The sequence below is a fragment of the Rhinatrema bivittatum genome, chromosome 7 (genome assembly GCF_901001135.1).
Source record: "Rhinatrema bivittatum chromosome 7, aRhiBiv1.1, whole genome shotgun sequence".
NCBI classification, from domain to species: Eukaryota; Metazoa; Chordata; class Amphibia; order Gymnophiona; family Rhinatrematidae; genus Rhinatrema; species Rhinatrema bivittatum.
Window position 1 is genome coordinate 243,878,429 of NC_042621.1, and position 24,318 is coordinate 243,902,746.

The following is a 24,318-nucleotide window of genomic DNA, read 5'->3' on the forward strand; positions in this document are numbered from 1 at the left end:
GTTTGAAGTCTCCCAACTTCTATTCCATGCTCTCTTCTTTTTTCAATTGGATTAATTTAACAGGTTTTTTTTTTTTTTTTTGTGCGGGGTGGAGGGAAGAGGAAGGGTTGTTCTTCCTTTCTCTTTTCCTTCCAGCTGAATTGGAACCAGTGCAGGAATCCTCATGCCATAAACCTTCATTCACTATTCAGAGATTTTTCCCCTATTTTAACAGCACCATCCTTCCATTGTTCTTAGTCTAGTCATTGCAGAGATGGTTCTGAGGCCAGTAGGCAGTGTCTAAATTTGGTCAGCAGGTTTCACCCTGGAGGCCTACAACTCCCTCCCCCCCTTGGCTCTGAATGCTGCCTCTGCAGCATTTCCAGCCCTGGAGAACACCTTATCTGCAAATCAAACTGGGGACCTTTTGCATGGAATCGGACAACACTTGCCTCTGAGCCATTGGGCTAGTCCCATTGTTAGTCTTCTTGATTTTGCACTGTGACCCATTACAATATCTTCAAATCTCTGGTGCACACAACGTTGCTGTCTTCCATGCTGTGCTTAATTTTACTCCTAATTTCAGAGCTTTCCATTAGCTCCTTGTTAAATGATGTGCCATGTTTAAACTTCTTGCTCTCTCATATAAACACACTTACGATATTGTTCCACAGTGCCTCTCTGATTTTCTTCATTAAAGACTATCTCATTCACTTTACTCATGTAGAAGGAATATTTCATTGGTGGGGGGAGAGAACAGAGAATTAGTGTGGGTGCATAACTCCCCCACCATGTAAAGCCTTGAATGTTGTGCTCCTAAAGTATATAAACCCTTGCCACCATTTTAGAGTATGGAATTTTTAGTTGCCCTTCCAGGGATAGCATGTCCATAGCTGTGCCCTGGTTTTATTTTTCAGGAGGAAAGCCTCTATGGTCTCTGGTTTGAGACCAGGGTTCAGAAAGGAGAGAGAGAGCTTTTACCCATTTAAAGGATTTTTGTCTGGAGATAGGAGTTTGTTTTCCACACTCTCATCTCATATTTTGGTTTCTCTATTTTGAACATTTATTTTCCAGTATTCATGAGAACTCAACCAAAGGCTCAGTGTGTGTGACAGAGTGGTGTTCCTCAGTCTGAGAACAAGACTGAATTGTAAGGAGTTCTAAAGAGATGTGGAGTGAAGGTGAGAAGAGTCTGTTTGCATCTATCACCAGGTTCATCATCATCATCTCAATGAGATTCAAGGAGAAAAGGAATATAAAAATGTTCATCAAGTATCGTGAGTAAAGAGAAGAAGCACTACACGAGAGGTATGAATAATTGAACTTTGTTTATGAACTCACCAAATAGACATACAAGACATTCCCCTAACAATAGGCAGGGAGCTTTAAAACTGTCCTAACATTGCTTAAAGAGGAGGGAAAAGTGGACTTTTCAATTGAATTGAATCATCAAATACATTTACTAAAAAGAAGGAAGGTCACAAATCACTTAAAAACATTGAATTTGTGATATCGACTGTTAAAACAACTAAAGCTGTAAAGACCTTTCATGTTTTACATCATTCTTCAGTAACGTTATCGTGGAAGCCATCCAATGCTCACACTGTGATTACTGCTGCTGTGATTATTAGTGCTGTTTACAATTGACTTTAGTTTGAGATTTAATACTTGCAATGCACAAGGCCTAGAAGGCTATTCTCCCCCCCCCCCCTCCCAATACACACACTCAGGGAATTCTGGATTGTTTGATAAAATTTAATATCATGGGAAGATTGGAACTTAAAAGACTGTGTTTGAGGTGTGCTTCCTGGGCCCCTTATCCGGGACTATCAGCACAGGGGTTACCCCTTATAATCAAGCAGTCTCCTCACTAACTCTTGCACCAGACAAGCAACCTCTCATTTCAGAGCTATTTACTGGAAACTGTGCTCTAGAGCATTTTCTTATGTGCAAGATGCCATCCCTCTTTCTGGCTTTAGGACCAACCTAAATACCCATCTATTGCAACTTACGTTTCCTGACAATTCATTCCATTTTTCTATACTTGTGTATTATTACACTTCAAATGTCTGTTTTCTTTTAATATGAAGCACTCTGAACAGGGCACCATTTAAAAATCATAGTTAAAAACATAGGGCTGGATTTTAAAAGGGTTACGCGCATAAGGTACACACGTAACCCTTTTAAAACGCCCCTGCGCACGTCGAGCCTATATTGCATAGGCTTCCGGAGTCCGCAAAGCCCCTGGACGCACGTAAGTCCCAGGGCTTTCTTGGGATGGGCATGAGGGGGGGCATGACGCGGTCAGCGCGTCATGGGGGGGGGGGGGTCGGGGGCGTGGTTTCGGCCCGGAGCGTTCCGGTGGCTTGGCCGTGGCCTCCAGACCAGCCCCCAGCTGGTCCGGAGGCCACGGCCGGGGGCTGGTCCGCAGGCGTAACTTTGCGCACGCCGGCCCGGCGTGCGCAAAGTTACGCCTACTTTGAGCAGGCGTAATTTGTGCGACAAAGGTGGGGGGTGGTGGTTAGATAGGGCCGGGGGGGTTAGGTAGGGGAAGGTGGGGGGAGGCGGAGGGAACGGGCAGCGCGCGCAGGGCTCGGCGCGCACAAGTTGTACAAATGTGCACCCCCTTGCGTGCTCCGACCCCGGATTTTATAAGATACGCATGGCTATGCGCGTATCTTATAAAATCCGGCGCACTTTTGTTCGCGCCTGGTGCACGAACAAAAGTGCGCGCGCACGCTATGTTTTAAAATGTACCCCAGCAGTTTTATTTTCACCTTTTGAGGCTGTATAGAACTTGATTTTTACACTATACACTATTTAACTTATATGACATTCTGAGTCAGCTAAATTGAAATGCTTCTTTGAAAATCTAGAGGACATTTTTAGCATAGTGATGAATTTAAAAAGTATCAATGCATTTCCAAGATGTCAAATGTAGTATTAACATAGGTATACTGATACAAGCTAGACTGATTTATCAACAAATCTTCCCAATAAAAGTAATATAACATTTTATAAAGTACACTAACAATATAAAGCAAACAATTTGTTTAATGTTGTTTTAACCATTGCATAAAATGATAATGTGCAGATGGCTTGCTGAACCCAAATATCTGGAATTGCCATTGCCTTACTCTGCTTAGTGATCATGAAACTATACTAATAATGTCATACATAGTGAACATAAAACTGCTATGAATTTTGAAAATCACTCAATATAACTGAAAAGCCACTTCCAGTGCATGCAATTACATATCTGCAATATTTAGACAATTTTGGAATATTTCACTTTAAAATATTATGTTATAATAAACCGTCTTTTTAATCACATTGGGAAGCTATCCCACGGCAGCTGAACTTTAGACATCTGAAATCCTGTAAAGCAATATATTACTATTAATAGATGTATTCTGTAGTATTTTAAATGGATCTTTGTATAAGAGGCAATCTGTAGTTAATAAACCCAATCACATTTGCTTTTCAATAACATAAGAGAAAGAAAAGTTTAGGTTATTGAACATAACAAATATGAAATGTTATTTAAAATAAGGTGCTTTAGAGATTAAAAACTACATTGATAACTAAGCATACTGTATGGAGTTGATCTTAATTATTGTCCAAGTAGAATATCTTTTTGCGTCTTTTGATTTAAAAACATTAAAGAAAAACGTAAATGGCTTGTTAACAATATCCTTTCATCAATCAAAAGCACCGTCAGATCATGGTGCTCACGTCAATTTTCACCTTACAACACAGCTACCATTTCTTATTTTCTTATCCACTCTCCCTGCCTGATATATAGATCCTTGTCTGAGCAGACCTGAGGGTGATGGAGCACAGACATTCTCCATCTGTCTGCAGCTGGTGCCACTTGGTCCAGAAGATTTTGGACTACTGCCCTTAGTCACTCAAAGACACATCAGTACCTGCAGTTTCTCTAGGCTTTGGCCCCAGCTTTTAACTGCCACCTACACATTACTTCACACAGACAGAAGGCTGTTCTGGATCAGCATTCTGTGCAGAGCATGTCAAAAAAAAAAAAAGATTCAGAAACAGAAGACAAAATTGATGCTAACTGAAGAATTCTAAACAAGCTAATCAAATTCATTAAACATAACAAACTCAAGTCAGTTCAGTTGTTTTGAAAGTGGAGATTGCTTTAAATCCTGCACACCTTGGTGTGAAACTTCTCTCTCTTTTTTTTAAATCATAACACAAAGAGAAGAAACAATTACAGGCTACAATCAGCATGAAAACACAAACATATACTTCAACATTATCGTGTCTGACAGGAAGAGGCAAAAGTTGTTTTTTTTTTTTTTAATCATCTGTTTCTGATATAATGTGTTTCCTAGAAATACAGTGTGGACAATAAGGCAGGCTAAAGACTACATTTTTAATGCCTCAAACTAAACAGATTGCTAAACTATACTACTATGTGTTATCCAAAATAAAAACTGCATATAGATGTTTGACAAACTATAAAGCCTGTATAGCCAATTTACATATTTATGCAACTGAAATATCTTACCACTTAATTGACAGTGAGAGTATTGTCAGTAATATTTTCCATTATTTTTAGAATTAAGGTATGGTAAAAAGGAAAAAAGAATACATAGCAACCAAATGACTGTATAGAAGCATTGCAAGCACTACAAGGTTTTATATGGGAATCTTGCAGGAATTACAATTAAATCTGTCAATGTAATTCTTCAAGGATTTTTACATTTCTATAAGATTCGAACAGAGCAATTACTCTTGAAATGGTACATAAATCTTACAAGACTCCCATTGGATTACTGTGCCTTAAGTTTTTAGCAATCTCTTTATATGGATTTTATTCTTAAACTGCATTCTGATAGAACATAGCTCTGCAACATTACCTTCTACAATGAACAGTTTCAGAAACAATCAGAAAAATTATGGGCTTTTTTTGGGTGTACATGGCATTGCCAAATTACATGCACAGGAGTTTATAAACATAATTAAAACATTATGGCCTAAGATGAAAGGCAATGATTTGTAATATGGATAGGTATGGTAGCATTTTTAGCACATCTGTAACTAAGGATAGTGAAATTGAAAGCAACATTTTTCTCTAAATGAATAACTCCACCTCCATTTATACAGAAGACAGGTTATAATCTTAAAACAACCAATTATGGTTCCTGTGAACATGCTTAAGATACTGTTTGACAATTATTCATGTTGATATAATGAAACCTTTTCAAGAAATGTTTTATTACAGATTTTGCAATATAAGCTCATTACTCTACAAAGTACTGTGTCTTCATTAAGGAGATCTTTACCAAACCCCTAGCAATCTGGTTATTCTCAGAACATAAAATTTATAGTAGCTTTCTATAATTTGAGCAAAAAATAATAAAACTGAGTACAATTTTATGGTGCACCTTATTTGGCCTAAAATGTAAAACATTTTAGTGTTGATCCCACCCCCCTATTTTTTTTTTTTAAGTAACTCATTGCAGAATTTAGTTTCTTCCATGGTCAAGGGCATCTATTTCATTACAAATGTAGTTCCGACAAAACAAATATTATTTTTGAATCTTTCATTATCTTACTCTCTGGAAATGGGGTAAAACAGCATGTGTTGGTATTAGATGCTGCAGAGCCAGCTGTCGTGCCTGGCTGCACAGTGTCTCAATGTCAGCAGTTCAAAGCACTGAATGGCTGAATGGGAGGAAACTTGATAGGTCAGTGGAACCCAATTCCAAGGCAAAAGAAAACAGCTTTCTTCTTGTTTTTTTTTTTTTCTTCCTGATTTGAGCTCATTTCTTTATTTTCATATCTTCACTTCAGTTTCAAATATTTATAAACTATGTACTATAACCCCTATATAAGACAGGCCTTGGGTTACTTCAAGGGAGTTTTCATAGGTTCAGTTCTACTAGTGTCTCACACTTGTATTTTGAGCTATATAAGACAGTGCCAGTTCAACCATTCTGCTGCCTTCTTTGGTGAAATCTCAGGGCATATATCAAGAATGCTATGACAGGGCACAGAAAACCTCTGGAGACAGAAAACCGGTTTTGTGCTGCTGTGACACAACAAGGGCAGGTCAAAAAAAAAACCACCAAACAAGTTTTCCTTCCATTTTGTTGTCTTGGCTAAATTATGTTGTTGTTTTGTAATGCTGAAATGCTAGTATAGAATATAATTTACATATTGTTTCCATTACAGTGAAGTTAAATGAATGAACCAAAATCACAGCTAGTATATATACAAGCTCACCAGTTTTGCAGCATGAAGTATTTCATCATAGAATCATCTTGCCAAAATCTAGTACTGCAGAGAATCAAGACATCACACGAGGAAATCAGCATTATTAGCACAAAAGAATGCTAGCAGTGCACCTAAGTGGCACGGTGGATTTGCCTCTGCTTCAAACACAACCCCCAGAGGCTCCCAGTGTCATAGCACCCTTCATTAGTGGTCACAGGAGCCTGCAGCCCGGGCATCATTAGCAATCCCTGAAATCACTGGCAAAGAAAGGTCATTCTTCATCTTACTATCTGACTGCAGCACCTTTCACAATACATATGTGGGATGCGGAATGGAATTCTATAATACTACTAGACAGCTAATTCCTGAAGCAGACCGTCTGAAGCACCGCAAATAAGGTAGTTCAGAGATTTCTACTGTGCTGTTCATTTTCAAATTCACTCAAACATTATGAATAAAGTGGTGCATGAGGGTCTCCTAGACATACTGTAAAATATGCCAGTAGGTTCTTCTAAGCTATAGTGCCCTCTATTGGAATATCCATGGGTAAAAAAAAAATATGCTGGCTGGTATTGAACATAAAAAACAAAAAATGGGCAAGCTCATGCATTATTTGCTATTTAGACATTTGAATCTTAATTTGACATCTTTCATTATAATTCTTATTGTTTTTGCAACCAAAATGCTATGCTGATATATCTTTCTGTAGACACTTTTTTCTTTCACCAAAGCACTTTTCTAGCAAGTATTATAAAAAATGTGTACGCATGCACCTGTCTGGGCAATGTAATATTTTCTTGCACTGCAACATGCATATATGTACTATGCATACATCTCAACACGCCAATGCTTGTAAATTCATGATATGCTTTTTATAACTAAGTTATTCTGAGCTGTTATGCCTTTAAATATATTAATCACAAATGATGGAGCTTACACATTTTTTTTTTGTATTTATACTGTTTTTTCTTAATGTAAAGGCTACAATTTAAAATAAAACTGCAATCTGTAATCTAACTTCCCTGAACTTTTGTTTCTAAATATATACAATTTTAATATTAGTAATCCCTTCCTGCCTACAATTTGCAAAACACTGCCTGGAGGAAATAACTTTGTGCCTTAAAAATGACTACACAGGCTTTTATTTAAAATAAACAAAGAGAATTACAAAATGACACAAACTTCACACTTCAATTAGCAGACAAAAGTAAAGCAAGTAACACCTTGATTTTTTTTATTGAAACTACTGTTTACTTTAGAAAGAGAGTGTGGCTTACACAATTATTTATTTTGGCAAACATTCTCTTTGGGCAGAAACCTTCCTTTGACTGTCTTCCACAATAACAAAAAAAGACAACATGTTTTGTATTCATTTGTTTTTAATATCTACGGCAGTATCAAAAGGGAAAAAAAAACTGTGAATAGGCCACTTCCTTGTGAATGATTCTGTATGCGTTTCATTAACAACTGTTTACGCAAAGCATCATTTCAAAAGCTTAAACATCAAAGAAAACAGAAGAAACTTGGGCAGTGATTCTGGCAGAAGCACAGCTTTCCAATCTGGGCACATACAAAAAAGAGCAGGAACAGGGAAGGTGTGCACTGAAGCTCTTGCATTTCATTTTGCTCTTACTAACATTCAAAGCTTCAAACTGCTGGCTGTCCCCTCTATGAGCCAGATGCTTCCTTAGAGGGGCAGTTTCATCTAACATTTGCCATGCCCCGCCTACTCCCTTATCCTTGCTTTAATAGGCATTAAAAATAGAACAAAACAGGAGTGGGGATGGGAACAAAATACATGCACAACAGGCACAGTCCGCTGTACTCATTCTGCTGTAAAATGTAAAAACAAAAAAAGGGCATACAAGCTGGGTCCCCCAGGACACATCCAGCTTTTTTAATATAGTGGTGCCACCACACATTTCACTTCAGATGCTGTATTATATTTATATGTCACTCAAATATTTACCATTTTCCTGAATTCTACTGCATGTTCTGAAAGCTTGTTATAATCTAAAGTATCTTTGGTTATGTGCTTTGGCTGTGCTACAGCTGTGATTGAACTGCATCAAAATGTTCCCACAGCAATCCCACTACCTTTTATGATTTCCTGTAATTCTCTTATTTCTATACTGCAATATTTAGTTACACCCCTACATTCTACTGTATATATATATATCTGAAGATTGGTATTATGAATAGAATGGATAATGCATATACCATTGCTTAATTATATCTTCAATGTTAATGGATTTTTTTAAGTGATTCATATTTTTTTCTGTTAAGTTTTCTTGATACAGGCAGAAAATACAACAAATCTGAATCTTAAAAAACAAGTTCAATCTCTTTTCTGAAGCTTCTCATGTGCCAGCAGCCACTCTTTAAGACAATTCTGCTTCTCTCCCATATAGTTGCCAATATCTCCATTGCTGCAAATCACTCTGTGACACGGTATTATAATCGGGACCTACAAAAAAAAAAAAATATATATGAAAGACCTTTTTAGTGGCTGGTCTTTATTTTTTTTTTTTTTTTATTAAAGATGCATTTTAATACAAAGGGGGTAGCTCAATAAACTAATAATTTCATTGTTCATCTATTAATATTGGGGGCAATAATGAAAGCATTTCACGTTATGTTGTTTCAGATTTTAATATGTTGTAATCTGCCTTGAACAAATACTTTGGTAAGAGTGTGAAATATTAAGAATTTGTAAATAAAATACATAAATAAAACATGGGTAAATGTGTGTTTATTGAAACCAGACAATGTAAAGCACTTCCTTATATGATCAAATGGCGTGAAAGGAAGTTAACAAACAGATGAAATATTTCTATCCTCCTAGTAAGATGTAATAATCAATTGTGACCAAAATAACAGGCATCATCGAAAAAAGATTTTCACATGTTCACTCTCTGCCTTATATATATAATCATAGATCACTGAAAGTCCCAACTTTTTTTTTTTTTAAGATTTTTTTTGCAACTAAAAGTGTCCAAAATATAAATTGTAATTAGGAACCAACATAACATTCAATCGTTCTTCTGAATCCTCAGATATAGTACTTATCTTTGCATTTCTAACTCTGAATGCCAGTATATGGAAGTCTTTCATGGGTAACATTTTAATTTGCCCTCGCAGTCCAAAACAAATCTGTGTTTCAAACACTGGTGTCCTTCATCAGGATATGGTTACTTCTTAATTGGCGTCTGCCCGGTACATCAGCATGGCGTTCCACTTGTATCCCTTATTTCATGTCGTGTGGAACGCCATGCTGATGTACCGAGCAGACGCCAATTAAGAAGTAACCACATCCTGATGAAGGACACCAGTTGGACCCATGTTGGACTGTGAGGGCAAGTTAGTAAGTTACCTATGAAGATCTTTCATATACTGGCATTCAGTTTCATTTCAAGTTAAAAATACAAAGTTAAAAATTCCAAGTTAAAAATACAAAGATCTCTGAAGATTTAGAAGAATTACTGACTGCGTAGTTAATCATGCACACTTTTATTCGCATATAAAAAGGGATGGGGTCAGATCTGGAAAGTCAAAGTATGCATGGAAATTGCATTTTCAAATTTCTGGAGTGAATTTTCAAAGGAGTTACATGTGTAAAAGTAGCATATATCTGGACAATTTTCAAAAGTCCATTTACACATATAAAACCTTTTGAAAATTCAGCACTATGGAGCGAATTTTAAAAGGAGTGTGCATAAAAGTAGCAATTTTCAAAACCCCAGTTTTATGTGCATAAATCCCTCTTCAAAGATCAGCCCTCTGTGTGTAATTTATGGTGCACACTTTACATTTTATACCCATGTTGTGCATGCCAGCCCTCATTTTCAAAGGAAAATGCCACAAGGATTGCAAGACCAAAGGGAGTTTCAAAATTGCCCTCATTTTTATGATGGAAAGTATATTGTATCGCTACATTGTAACCCATACACTATATGCTGCTTTATTCCTAGAATGAAAGAAGAAATCATGTTGTTCTGTTTATTCTTTCACACACCATTTTCTTAAAGCTACTGCTGTGGTGGAAAGCAGTATAACCATTAAATAGATTTACTTATTACAGTAAAAATCATGCAACTACCAGGGCAATGAATGCTTTTTTTTTTTTTTTTTTTGCTAGTATATAAAATAGCAAGAATAAGTATCTATTGTATTTCATGCTAAATACAAATGAATGAAAAGTTAGGTTAATGGCAAGTTATAGGTAAGTTGAGTTTAAATAAGCGGGCATTAACTTGCACAAATCTAATATACTTATGAGTAAATATCCATTTGAACAACTGAAAGGCCATGTAAGGAGATGATTAAATGACAGACGCATTCAGATATTCATAAAGAGCCTACTTCACATTTTTAAGCCAATTTTTTTTATCAATCTTTTTCTCTGTGCTGCTTGTGTGCTAAATACAACTAGATGTACACTCAGCTGCCCAGCATAGCCCTAGCTAAGAACTGTTCATTGCTTCAGTAGCTACCTACTTTCCTTCTTGTGTTAAATTAGTACTTCCGAGAATACTGCAATGGAGAATAAGACTCTCTTTATGATAGCATGAACAGAGGATTAAAGCAAGGGTTTTCACACAATCAAATGAATAAATTAAATTTCTATGCCAGATATTACATTTTCAGCATCTCTCAACTACTTTACTTACAATGAGTATCACCTAAACACTGCTCTATCATTTTCAAGCAGATGTGGGGGTATAGCTGGGGATAATTAGGTATTTTTAGATAGATGGAAGAGAATAAGTGTGGACTACTGTTTAATAGCTGAAGATACTGCATATTAATCCACCTCATACAGTGGTCTATGTAATAAAATGCACACTAAAGAAAAAAAGGTTTAGTGTGTACTTGCAAAAAAATGTAAAGCTGAATTTTCAAAGGCTAACTAGCATAAAAAAGGCCACATGTGCACGCTTGTGGCCAGAGTACACATGATGCTTATTTTAAAAAGGGGTCACAGATGTGTGAATATGTCCATTATTGAACAAAGTACATGTGCAGAAAAAGAGGAAAGTTGGGGGTGTGCCAGGGTGGGGTTTGCATGTGTGTGTGAAATAAGGTATTTTAAAAGAGACAGATGCAATCAAAATTTATTTATACGTGTTCATTTGCAACTGCTCATTTACGCACACAAGTGCAAACTTTCATTTTGATTTTGGTCTTGGTGTTTGGCGGGTTGGCTTCTCCGGGTGAGTGGATAACAGGAACATGCTAGAGGGTAGGAGGGATTTGTACCTGCAACAGATAGGGGCCTATTAGGAGACAAACTGGGACACACCTGAGTCATCGGGGGGGGGGGGGGGGGTGTCGCAGGGATAGACTGGGACATATGGGAGTAGGTGGGAAGGAGAATAACTGGAATAGACAGGGTCACAAGAGGGGGGGGGGGGGGAAGAGTAAGTGTACCTGAGAAAGACTGAGTAATACTGGGTGCTAACTGGGACATATTGGTTTATTTAGGAGATTACTGGAACAGATTGGGGGTAAAACAGGACATACTGGGCTATAAAGGGAGGTGGGAGTTCATGTTCCTAGAACATACTGAGGGTATGAGTCAGTGGTGCGTAGTCCTTTTTCAATATGACTAATTGTCCTATGCAACATGCATGGAGGCGTGGTTTAAGCATGTAAATATTACATGTTTATAATTAAAATAGATAATAAAATAACACATTGATGTGGTATATAGTTATTATTTCTACTTATGAAGACAAAGATGATTTATACCTGGGAATCTTAACCCAGTCCTCAGGACACACCTAGGCAGTCAGGTTTTCTGGATATACACAATGATAAGGAATGAGACAGATTAGCATATAATGCAGGCAGTGTATGCTAATCTAGCTCATACAAATTCATTGTGGATGACCTGATTGCCAGGTGTGTCCCAAGGACTGAGTTGACAATTCCTGATCTATTATAGGGATAACAACAAGATGCATTTCCTTTGGCACTATTGGATCTGGCTCGTTCTTGCTCCAGAAAGATAGCAATGTGGGAAAAACCTGGATTGGACCAGTCAGTCCCTGAGGCCATGGATCCAGCACACTGGTACCATCTTGGAATTTCAGATAGCATGGAATGTATGGATGTATACATAATCATCAGCGTTCTGTATGAATATTTATTTGGGCTTTGCTTTATTCCCTGTGAACCAGTATTTTCCTTCATCTGCAAATAGACCTTATATTTGGTAGTATGTATCCTCTTAGACATTTATGTATGTCCTGGGTCACACAATATATCTGGCCCAGATTTTCTATTCAGACTATCTATTCTTTATTTATTTATTTACAACTTTTTTTATACCGAAGTTCAGGTAACAGAGTTACTTATCACTCCGGTTTACATTACAACAGGTAGTAACCAATGACAACATATGTCTTACAATGAACAAGGGTGTGAGCAACTTGGGAAAAACACAACTACGAAAAGAACAAAACGAACTATTAAAGCGAGTGGACTTAAGGGATATTCTTCTATCCTCCCTCCCCTTTCTCCTCTTAAATCAGTATGAATGGGAAATTGCTGCTGACAATTCCACTTCAGACCAAGTTCAAGGTGCTAGATAAACTCTGATTTCCATAAATCAGGTCAGTGTTCTAGTCCATTTCATTAAACATTGGTGAAACGTGAGGGGGGCCAACTAATTTGATCACCAAGGAGCGAATGATTGCTCTCGGCTGGGAGCTTTGCTCTAAGAGTCCTAAAAAAGCACATGATCATGGATGTCTTGTAGAATATAAGCCTAGCAGTCTTCCAGAAGGCATATGCCTTTTGAAAGGCGGGTGTTGGAGAATAACTATATATTTGGTTTAGTATTTGAAGAGATCTGCAGATGGAAGCTTGGAACATTCAGCAAAAAAGCAGTGCCTTACTTGTAAGGCTAAGCAGTGTGAGCATAGAGAGGGGTAGGCTGGATGCTGATCATTAATTTAACACCTGCTTAAAGGCTGGTAGTCATTCCATCCTTGTAGCATTTGGAAAATTGAATTATTTTCTGTTACACTGGAAATTTATGGGACATGCAGGTAACTTAATAGACCTATAAGCAGCAGCCTGCTTCAGAGAAACGCGGCTCCTACCAAAACCTCCATATTAGACCTCTTCTCTGTTGTAAAAGTAATTCTGAAAGGGCCACTCTTGTGTGCTCCTTATCTCCCTATGCTGAGATTTTATATAAGGGGATATCTAACTTAATAGCAACTTGATGCATAAAACCCTTGCTTGTGGCTTTCCTGCACTTTGGTGAGGTGTGGTACTTGTGCATATATATCTTTTGATTTGTGATTTCCCTTATTGGTAGCAGCTAGCACAAGTAAACCAACTACATATGCTGATATAAGGGTAGATAAGAGGAATCTAACAAATATTGGACAAACCTGCATGGCAAGTAACATGCAGGGCTGTGTGTGGTTCAGAGAGTTATGGCTATAAGATATTCTTTAAGGGACTTTATTGTTGTTGAAGAAAAAACATTGTAAATAATGGCATAATACACCCAGGGTAAATATAAATATAGAAAATGTTTATCAAAAATAAACATTTAAATTTATAAAAATGATTTGATACATTATAAAATAAAAAGGGACAGGGGTGAAACATTCTAGGGTACAAACTATTTACAGAAACAAAATAAGGCCCAGGGACCTGGGGAGGTTAGGTTCTGCAGACTTAGGAGTTTGGTTGGTGTGGTGGGGGCCTCACGGCAATGAACTGAAGAGCCATCGTGATGAGCTCTTGAGCCTTATTGAGGCAACCCACCAAACTTAGCAGATTCCTGAGGTCAGCTTGGATCCCTCTCATCTCCTCTACCATCATCTGCATATCTGATACAAGCTCATCACCTGGAGTGGGCACGCTAATGAGCCAGGCTCAGGGGCTATAGATAACAGTAGGAGAGGTAGAGGAGGATCTTGGCTTCCCTTGGTGAGCAAGGGCTGGCCAGTCTGAGGCCCAGCATCCCTAGATCCCATGGCAGAAGAGGGAGGAGGCCCTACCAGGATGGGGAGAGGTATATTCTCTTCTTTGGGCCCAAGGCCCACCAGTGGGGGTTGAAGGGGCACAGCATGCTCCCTCTGTGGTGGAGGAGAAGCGGGCTGCTCCACCGCGACAGTAGGATCAGCTGGGGCTGCAAGAAGGCCCAGGACCTTGTCACTGTCTTCCTGCTCTTCTTTCTCCTCTGATGGTGATGAGAGTTCTCACCTGTGACAGGAACATTTGGTATGCTCATATACTGCAGGGTATGATATGCACAATCATACAGGCAGTTAGAGGGCATTCATTTTCTGAGAGAGGCAAAGGGAAATGCAGGCAAAGGGAAATGCTCCTAGTTATGAGACACCCATGTCATACAGGTGGTGGCAAGGCCATACAGAAGCTTTCTTTCATTGGTAATTTACTTGATCACTTATAATATAGGCTCAGATTCTATGTTGGGGTTATTAGCATAGGGTTATGGTCTACATAGCAAGGCATCTAAGGTCATGAGGCAGTATACAGTCACATAGAATAGGGGGCATATGCTTTTAGTGGTCATAAATTTATGAGTGGGTGCAAACACCCTGAAAAGTTTCCAGCTAAGCCTGAGGATGCCTTCTATGTAATGCTTCATGATAGTACTGTCCATGGCCCAGAGAAATGTCTAGATTTAAGTATGTTTGCATGAAGGTTTGTTGAAGCTGAAGGCAGAGGCAGCAGGGTGGTGTTAAGTGGCAGGCCAATAGTGTGGTCAGTGATAGAAACAGAAATATCCCTGATGGCAATATAAAGAACTTACCTCTGACCCCATCCTGTCTAGCTTACAACCAGTCGAGCCACTTCCTTTTTCCAGTGCAGATCCTAGGCATTCTTTTTCAGGTTCTCAATCTATACAGAATAATAGGATTACAAAACCAAGTGTGCCCTGTAGCTGTTATTGTGACCTCCATAGTGGTATTTATCAATTTATTCTACTGATATCTGAAGTGAGTTGCATGGCTTGTTGCACTCCTTTAATGTACCTAGAAATGGTGTGCTGCTACCTGGGCTGAAAGCAGCCCAAAACAGGGAGCCTCCATAAACCATCATTCATGAGGAAGCAAGCTGTGCAGTCCAGCCAGTGGGAATAACTCTTTCCATACAGGACTCAGTTTTAGGGACTAACAAGAACCATGCGACAGGGCCAAAACTCTCTCTTCTAAAAGGAGACCATAGATTTCCTGTGTTATATGGTCCAGTATGACATGTCCCCATAGGAAGTTCTAGCTCATAATTGCACCTTTACTAAACTTCTGACTATTGCCTATGATTTCACTCTTGCATTATATTACATTGGCAACACAAGAGCATGCTATTAATGGAATGTACATCTGTTACTATATCCAGTCATACCTATTGAATATTGCCCTATTTGTAGGCCATACTTGGCAGCCCCAAGTGACCTCCATGCACATCCTAGCCTGCTCCCACCCTCACACCCCTAGAGCCCCCTTAGTGACCTCATGCACACTTTTACCTATCTCCACCCCCACTACCCACATTCTACTTACCCCCACGTGGGTAAGAAGCTTCCTGGTTAAATAAATAGTGAAGCAGGCACCAGGCCTCCTTGTTCCGGCAGAGGTTTCTCTCTACTCCAGGGATCAGGAACAACTTTCATGCTCCACCGTCAGGGATGCCAGGCAGGTAATGTCCCTGATGGTGAAGTTGAGCAGCCTCACTGGGGGTGGAATAAGGCCACCCCGGAAGATCCAGAAGCTGCACGATGCGGAAGCACACACATGCATAGTGCACATGCAACCGCGCGCAAATGTACGCACACATACATATGCAACGTGTATGTTACAGTTACACGTATTTTATATTGTGCATGTACAATATAAAATACATGTGCAAGAGTGCATGTGCTCAGTTATACGTGAATATGGGCTTGTGCACAATTGTTCTCTTAACATGTACATTAAGAGTGTAATTTTCCAAATAGCCTGCATAGCAATAAAGTCTGCCTGTTCTGAGGATTTTCAAAACGATCATATAGATATAAGTTCACTTTGAAGATTTGCTGGAAATTTGTCAGGTACTTGCAGAGATTTACTTGCTTAGAGTTACATCTACTCTTCACAGGGTATAACTGGTACACATACATTTATGTAGCTGCTTTTAAAAATAAATATGTATTAACTGCTGGCTCTCCCCCAACTCCACCCCCTATATCGCCTCTGCTCAGTTTGATTAAAATTACTTGTGTAACCAGAGTACATATGTACTTTTATTCACACAGAGCACTGGGCTATTTTATAACAGCCATTTACACAGATAAAAACCATGTCCTTTGTGCATAAATGGCTTTGAAAATTACCTCCAGGGGGGAGTCATTTTAACTGGGGGCTTTAAACTAGGATTATCGGGGATGGGTGGACAAAGCTCTAAGATAAGTAAAAGTACTTACGTAAGGAAATCTTTAAACACTGATGAGGAAATGGGGAAAAAAAGGGCAACATCTGGGAAGCTGTATACACTAATGCTCATATTATGAGAAATAAAGTCCCAAATCTAGAGGCAATCATGGAACAGGCTGGCTTGGATATAATGGCAGTCACAAAGACATGGTGCACAATGACTGGGATACAGTTATACCAGGCTATAATCTTTTCAGGAAGGCCAGGGTAGGAAGAAAGGGAAGAGGAGTGGTGCTATATACAAAAGTAATATTAAAGCAACAGAACTACAGGGCTTATGATGTAAGGAGGAGACACTGTAATTTAATTTGGCGAGAGGGAATGAAACATCTATTTATATTGGTATGAAATATAGACCTCCATAGGAGACAGAAGAAAAGGCTGGAGACTTAATTGAAAATATACACAAAATTGTTATGAAAGGGGAGATGCTTTTGCTAGGCAGCCTTCAACCTGCCAGATGTTGACTGTGACATCCCAGGTGCGGTGTCACCTAGAAGCAGGGAGATCCTGAATTGCTTGCAAGAAGAAGTGTTCTGGCAACTGGTAACAGAAGTGACATGTGAGGGGACGAGATACTGGACCTGGTGCTTACAAATGGAGAGATGTCATAGTGGGGGGTATCACCTAGGATGGTGTGCTTTAGTATTAGGGCACAGGCAGTGGAGTGCACAGGAGCCAACTTCTGAAAATAATTAAGGGTGCTGAACTCAACACGATTTATACTCCCATCCAGCAAACAAATAAAAAAAACCCAAAATACAGTGGAACGTGTGACTGACCAGCCTGTTTTTAAATATTCAGAGAGAAGAAAATAATGCAGACTCATGGGATGTGACTCATGTGACCAAACCAAAAGATAGAAAAGCATTTAAAATCCTACCAGTCATTCTTCTCCCTAACTTTAGCTCATTCCCACCAGGCTACTTCCTATTCCTTCTCCTCCACACCATTGTGTCTCCCCTCCTCCACCTGTTCCTACGCTCTCTCTCAACACCTTTTTCTCTCACTTTCTCCTAATCTCTTCTTCCCATCTTATTTTCTTTTCCCTCTCTCCTACTTAAAAAAAAGTGCAGAAGGAATAATTCTCTCTCTTCTGCATGGGCATACCTTGACTTTTATACGTGGGGCTATGGGGTTTAATACTCCTCTGCCTGCTCCACTCCTTACACCCCATAGTCAGCTCTGCTTCCCACTTCATCTTGACCCGTCCTTCCTTGTTCTCCAAGTTTCTCTTTTCATCCCTCCACTCTCCAGCAGGCTCCTCCTCAGCAGGCTTCAGTCACCCATCCCTTCACTGCTCCATATGCCTCACAACTCATCCGCATGGTAAGCTTCCCTTCATTGGCAGGCTCAGCTCAACTCTCAATTTCTGATCCTTCCTCCTCCTCAGGCTTGGATCACTTTCCCTGCTCTGTCCTTCCTGTGTCCAGGCGCACATATTTTTACTAGAACTGCTCCTGTCTCCACATCCCCTGCAGCGCTTCTCCTGACACTCCTACATTCCAGGCAAGAGCCAGCCCCATGCCTGCAGAATCCACTCATGACACTCCAGCTGCATTTTCTGAGTCCTGGCAGATTAGCATTCATCATCTACCCAGCTCCAGGGCCATAGTTGAACGTGGTGCTTCCCGCCCTCTGCTTGAAAGCCCTAAAGATAACTGCTGTTTCCTGTGGGATATAACAGGATAATTATTTTCTTTTATTTTTGAGAGTAACAGGAATGGTGTTCCCCTCCATTCCCTCTCAGTCCTGATCACAATCACAGTTCAAGTCCTGACCACAGCCTCTGTTAAGAGAGAGAGAGCAGTTTTTATAAGAGAGATTTTCAACACACAGCATTGTACGCAATTACAAACTCTTCCCTTTCCTTCCAGTATGATACGTTATTTACCCCAGTGACTGCAGGGCTGGCAGTTATCATCTGCCCTGCCTCTCCCCCACCCCCAAAATCTTGACCCATCCTGGCTATCATACAAATCACCAAATTTAAAATAAACAATTTCCAACCTTTATATCTGTAGTTTAACTCTTATTCTTAATCTCTGCTCTTGGCTTTCTCTTAGTTTTCTCTCTGCCTCCTCATTCCTTTCCTGGTCTTCCTCTCATTACTTCATCATTTTCTCTTATTTGACCTCCAAGTGTATATCTCTTTCTATCTGCTGGCTGTCTCTCCACAGTTCATTATCTTCTCCTAGTATCAAGCTCTCCTGCCACTTCCATACATCTTTTCACCCCTTCATGTCTCCTTTCTCCATCATGATCCTCTTTTTCCTCACAACCCTTTTCTAGATTTATTGCCCTATCAGTCCCCCTCCTCTCTGTTCCACACAGCTCCTTTGGAGTTTCTTTTACCTCTCTCTCCCTCTTAAATTACCTTTGTCTAATCCCTCAGCCTAGCTTCTCTTCTCATCATAGTCCATATCCTCTCAGCTTGCATTCTCCCAGCCTGTGTCTACTCCTCCCCAAAGTTCCACTATCAGCCACTCTTCCCCTCACAATCCCCCTCTCCTCCTCCTTTCAGTTCTTCTCCCAAACTCTCACAGCAGTATTTTCTCTCATAGTCAGTATCCCCTTTTACAACCAATTTTCCTATCCTCCTCTCCCAGCCTTTCTAGCCTCTCATAGCTCCTCTGTCTCTTTCTCAACATCTCTCCATATCTCCACTGCACCTCAGGGCTGCCAAAGGCAGGAAGCGTCTGCCTACACTGCTGCTGCTCTCTGGTCCCCCTGCAGCCCATTGGTCAGACATTCCGTAGCTAACCAATAGATTGCAGGGGGAGGAAGAAGCAGTAGCAGGAAAACAGAAGCACTTTCTTCCTGTCCTCCCCCATGGCCCTGTACCATGGAATACTCTGCTGCCAATGCACAGAAATGCAGGATAAAATATTGGGGGTGCTCAGACACCCACAGAACTGGCACCTATGGCAGTGGTTCATTCAAAGGCAAGGGACCCAGACTTCAGCCAAACTAATTTTATTAAGATGGGGATGTAACCCAAAGAATCACTAGCTGGATGAGATAAGCTAGGGTAAGTGGAAGAGTAGTGGGCAAAAATAAAGGAGATATTGTAAGGGCAACAAACCTTTTTGTTAGTGAAATAAATAAAGATAAGAGTGAAAAAAATAAAGATAAGAGAGAAAAAGAGGCCACTTTGGTTTACTAAAGTGGCTGAAAAGGTAAGGGAAAAAAAGATTAGCATTCATAAACTGCAAGAGGTAACAAAGAGGAAGACAGGCAACAATTTCTGGAAAAGCTAAGAGAAGTTGAGAGTCAGGAAAGCAAAGGCGCAAATGGAAGAAAAAATAGTAAATACAGTAAAAGAGGAGGAAAAGACTACTTTTAAAGTATTTTAGTGACAGGAGGAAGTACAAAAGGGGGATTGTAAGACTCAAAGGCGAAGGGGAAAATATAGAGGCTGACAAGAAGAAATCATAATTGCTTAAGAAATACTTCTGTTCAGTGTTCACTGAGGAAGGGTTTGGAATACAACCACAGAAAACTACCACAAATAGGAATGGAAGTGAGGTAGACCTCAATCACTTTTCAGAAAGCTGTGCAAGGAGTAAACAAAAGTAAATGTAGATGTATTTATTCACAAATTTATTATTCACAATATGTAAAGATCTATGTTGAGTAGTTAAAACATACTTAAAACAATAAAATAAACAAGAGCTAATGGGGAAAAATAGAAGATAGATGGAGGCCTGCAAATCTCGGCAGCAAAAAATATAGTTTGCCAACTCAGGCTTCAACTAACGAACCATCCTTTTGAACCTCTTCCTGATGATTCAAAAGTGAGTATAAAAGAATAATTTTAGATGTTTTTTAAAAGATGGCAAAGATGTTGCGCTTGGGGGTGGACCCCTGTCCTGTGGCAGTACAGGGACTGTCCACAGGGGGCAGAGCACGGAAGGAGACAGAGGCAGTGTAGTGCTTCACCACTGGAAGCCCGAGGTCCCCCCCCTGGGAGGAGCCCATAGGGACCAGGGCCGCTTGGACTTAATGGGCCTCACTGTGTCTCCTGGGAGAGTATAAATCCGGTGTGCCCACAGACACTAGAGGAGCACTATCGGGTTCGAGGCTGGAAACAGATTGGAGGAGAGTGAACCAGAATAGAGATGGTGAGGACAAGGCTAAGAACAGAGCCAGAATCAAGCAAGGTCAGGTGAGCAAGGTCAAAGTCCAGGAATCAGTCCGAGGAGTGGTCAACGAAGCAAGGGTCAAGATCCAGAGGTCAGGCAAGATTGAAGAGCAGGCTGAGGTCTTGGGCAGGCAGGTCAGGAACAAGCTGAAGTCTTTGGCAGGTGGCAGACAGGCAGGCAGGTCAGGAACAAGCTGAAGTCTTTGGCAGGCGGCAGACAGGCAGGCAGATCAGGAACAAGCTGAGGTCTTTACTAGTAAGTCAGTCCAGGGTAAGACCAGGGAGATGAACAATGAACACTGGAACAAGCAGGGCAAGGGAGCAGGTACAAGCAGGAACGGAACTGGAACAGAAGGATCCTGGAATGAGACTAGGAACAAGCAAGCAGGAACACAAGCAAGGGCAATCTCAGGAACAAACCGACCTGATTGCCAAGGAAAGGAAGTGAGGCCAGGAACTTTCTTTTAACATGAGTTCAATCAGGGTGTGCGGCGGAACTAGGCCCCGCCCTGGAACCTACATCAGGGCGGTTGGTCCGCGCGTGCGTAGAGGCGTGGCTAGCTGCTGAGACGCCGTGGCCCGGCGTGAGGCCTGGCATGCGACCGATGGCCCGCGACCACCGCCGTGGGACACCGGGACCTAGCTGGACTTGCAAAGTCCACAAGGGAGACAGGCCCAGGACCCGCTGTGTGACCCCAAAGGTAAGCAGTCCCATGCGCGGGATGACCGCAGGTGGGGCGCGTAACAAAAGAAGCCTCAACTTGCAATTTTTCTGGGAGCGAGTTCCACAGAGTAGGATCACATGTTTCTCCCCCTAACAGGATGGTTCATATTTTTTTCCCTCTGAGCAAAGAGTGCATGGAGGTCTATAAATCTTTAACAAAGTACTAAAGAATTCAGGGGCATCCCTACTCAATGCCTTGTGAATTACAATTAATGTTTTAAATTGAATGCAAGCTTGGATAGGGAGCTATTGTAAGAACGAGCGGATAGGAGTGATATGCTTGAGCATTAAAGCTCCTGTTAGAATTCTAGCGGCCTTGTTTTGGACACTTTGTAATGCTGTAACAGAAGTAATTGGTAGGCCAAAATACATGGAATTACAGTAGTTGACATAAGAGATTACCAGAGTTTGTAACACTGATCTAAAGTCATTGAGAGGTAGGTATGATTTTAGTTTATTTAGAAGATGGAGCTTAAAGAACACATTATGAAGGCTATCAGGTATGTGAACCCTTTGTGCTGCAGTATAGTTAACCCAGACTCAAGGGTGAACCCATGAGGCCTTAGCCAGCAGCTAGTGAATACACGCTGTAGCGGAACAGTCTAGAGCTTCAGCTTTACTAGCCGCTTCCTCTGCATGTTGGGCCCTTGGGTTCTGGTGGCCGGTAGGATTTCTGCAGGTCCCTAGGGCAGTGAAGGTAACTAAAGTCCAGAAGCACATTGAGGTCAGGGCAGGCAGCAGACAGACCAAGGTCTGTCTGCTGCCTGCCCAGACCAAGGTCGGGGCAGGCAGCTAGCAAGAGTGGCCAGAACCATGCAAGGGGTCAGATCCAGGCGGCAGGCAATCGTAGTCAGGTCCAGGCGGCAGGCAATTGTGATCAGGTTCAGGCGGAAGGCAATCGTGGTCAGGTCCAAAGATGAGGTCAAGATCTGTAGAGTTAGGTCAAGAGTGGATAAAGACACACTGAAGACATTGGACAAGACGAATAGGATAAGAGGAGGCTGGACAAGGTGGCCAGGACAAGCAAAGCAGGAGAAGAAAAGGCTGGAAGAGGCAAGGCACCAGGAACACAGAATGACAGGAACCAGGAATACAGGATAGCAGATCCTAAGCAACATGTAATGCAAGGCAGGAGACCCATTGTTGAGGCTTTGATGGCTCCTCCAAAAGAGCCTTGAAATACAGAGAGGCCAGTGATGTCATCACAAGGTGCCATGACTGAGTTCCTGCCACAGGCGTTTTACATAAGAGCATAAGATATGCCAAACTGGGTCAGACCAAAGGTCTATCAAGCTCAGTATCCTGTTTCCAACAGTGGCCAATCCAAGTCAGAAGTACCTGGCAAGTACCCAAATATTAAATAAATCTCAAGCTACTACTGGTTATCAATTAATAGCAGTTTAGGGATTTTTCCTTTAGGAACTTATCCAAACCTTTTTTAAAGCCAGTTACACTAACTGCTGTAACCACATCCTCTGGCAATGAATTCCAGAGCTTAACTATGCGCTGAGTGAAAAATAATTTTCTTTGATTTGTTTTAAATAAGCTACTTGCTAACTTCATAGAGTCCCCCCTAGTCCTTCTATTATTTGAGAGAGTAAATAACCAATTTACATTAATCTGCTCAAGTCCTTCCATGATTTTGTAGACCTTTATCATATCCCTCAGTCATCTCTTTTCCAAACTGAACAGCCCTAACTTCATTAGCCTTTCTTCATAGGGCAGCTGTTCCATTCTCCTTATTTTGGTTGCCCTTCTCTGCACTTTCTCCAGTGCAACTATATCTTTTTTTGAGATGCTGTGACCAGAACCGCACACAGTATACAAGAAACGATACAAAGCGATACAGAGGCATTATGACATTCATCGTTTTATTTGCCATTCCCTTCCTAATAATTCCTGGTTGCTTTTTTGATTGCCACAGAACACTGACCCAACGATTTCAATGTATGACGCCTAGATCTCTTTCCTGGGTGGTAACTCTTAAGGTAGAACTTTACGTTGCGTAACTACAGCAAGGGTTATTTTTCCCTATATGCATCGCTTTGCACTTGGCCAAGTTAAATTTCATCTTCCATTTGGAAACCCAATCTTCCAGTTTCGCAAGGTCCTCCTGCAATTTATAACAATCCTCTTGAGATGTAACTACTCTGCATATTTTTGTCATCCACAAAATTGATCACCTCACTTCATTGTACCCCTTTCCAGATCATTTATAAATATATTAAAAAGCACAGGTCCAAGTACAAATCCCTGAGGCATTCTACTGTGTACCTTTTTCCACTGTGAAAACAGACTATTTAATCCTACTCTGTTTCCTACATCTACTAGTTTACCTTTGTCCACATGTTCATTCAACCCTTCAAATAAATGTAGGATATTTGTGAGGCAAGACTTCCCTTAGGTAAATCCATGCTGGCTGTGTCCCATTAAACCATGTCTATCTAAATGTTTTGTGATTTTAAATCTTTATAACAGTTTCCACAACGTTTCCTGGCACTGAAGTCAGGCTCACCAGTCTATAGTTTCCTGGATCACCCTTGGAGCCCTTCTGAAATTTCATTTTTTTGTTCTTTCAGAACCCTGGGGTGCATTCCATCCAGTCCAGTTGATTTACTACTCTTCATTTTATCAATCTGGTCTATCACATCTCCAGGTTCACCATGATTTGGTTCAGTTCATCTGAATTATCACCCTTGAAAACTGTCTCAGTATCTTCCCAACATCTTCTTCAGTAAACAACGAAGCAAAGAATTTGTTTA

At 40.5% G+C, this 24,318-nt stretch overlaps 1 protein-coding gene across 1 annotated transcript in view; it reads right to left on the reverse strand.

Annotated features, from left to right (window-relative positions):
- Positions 1–7,350: 7,350 nt before the first annotated feature.
- MGMT (O-6-methylguanine-DNA methyltransferase) overlaps positions 7,351–24,318 on the reverse strand; it is an 817,517-nt gene continuing 800,549 nt past the window's right edge. Inside the window, exon 6 of the mRNA XM_029610006.1 lies at positions 7,351–8,692. Coding sequence (XP_029465866.1) covers positions 8,564–8,692 — 129 coding nt within the window. The 3' untranslated portion in view covers positions 7,351–8,563. The remainder of the gene's footprint in view (positions 8,693–24,318) is intronic.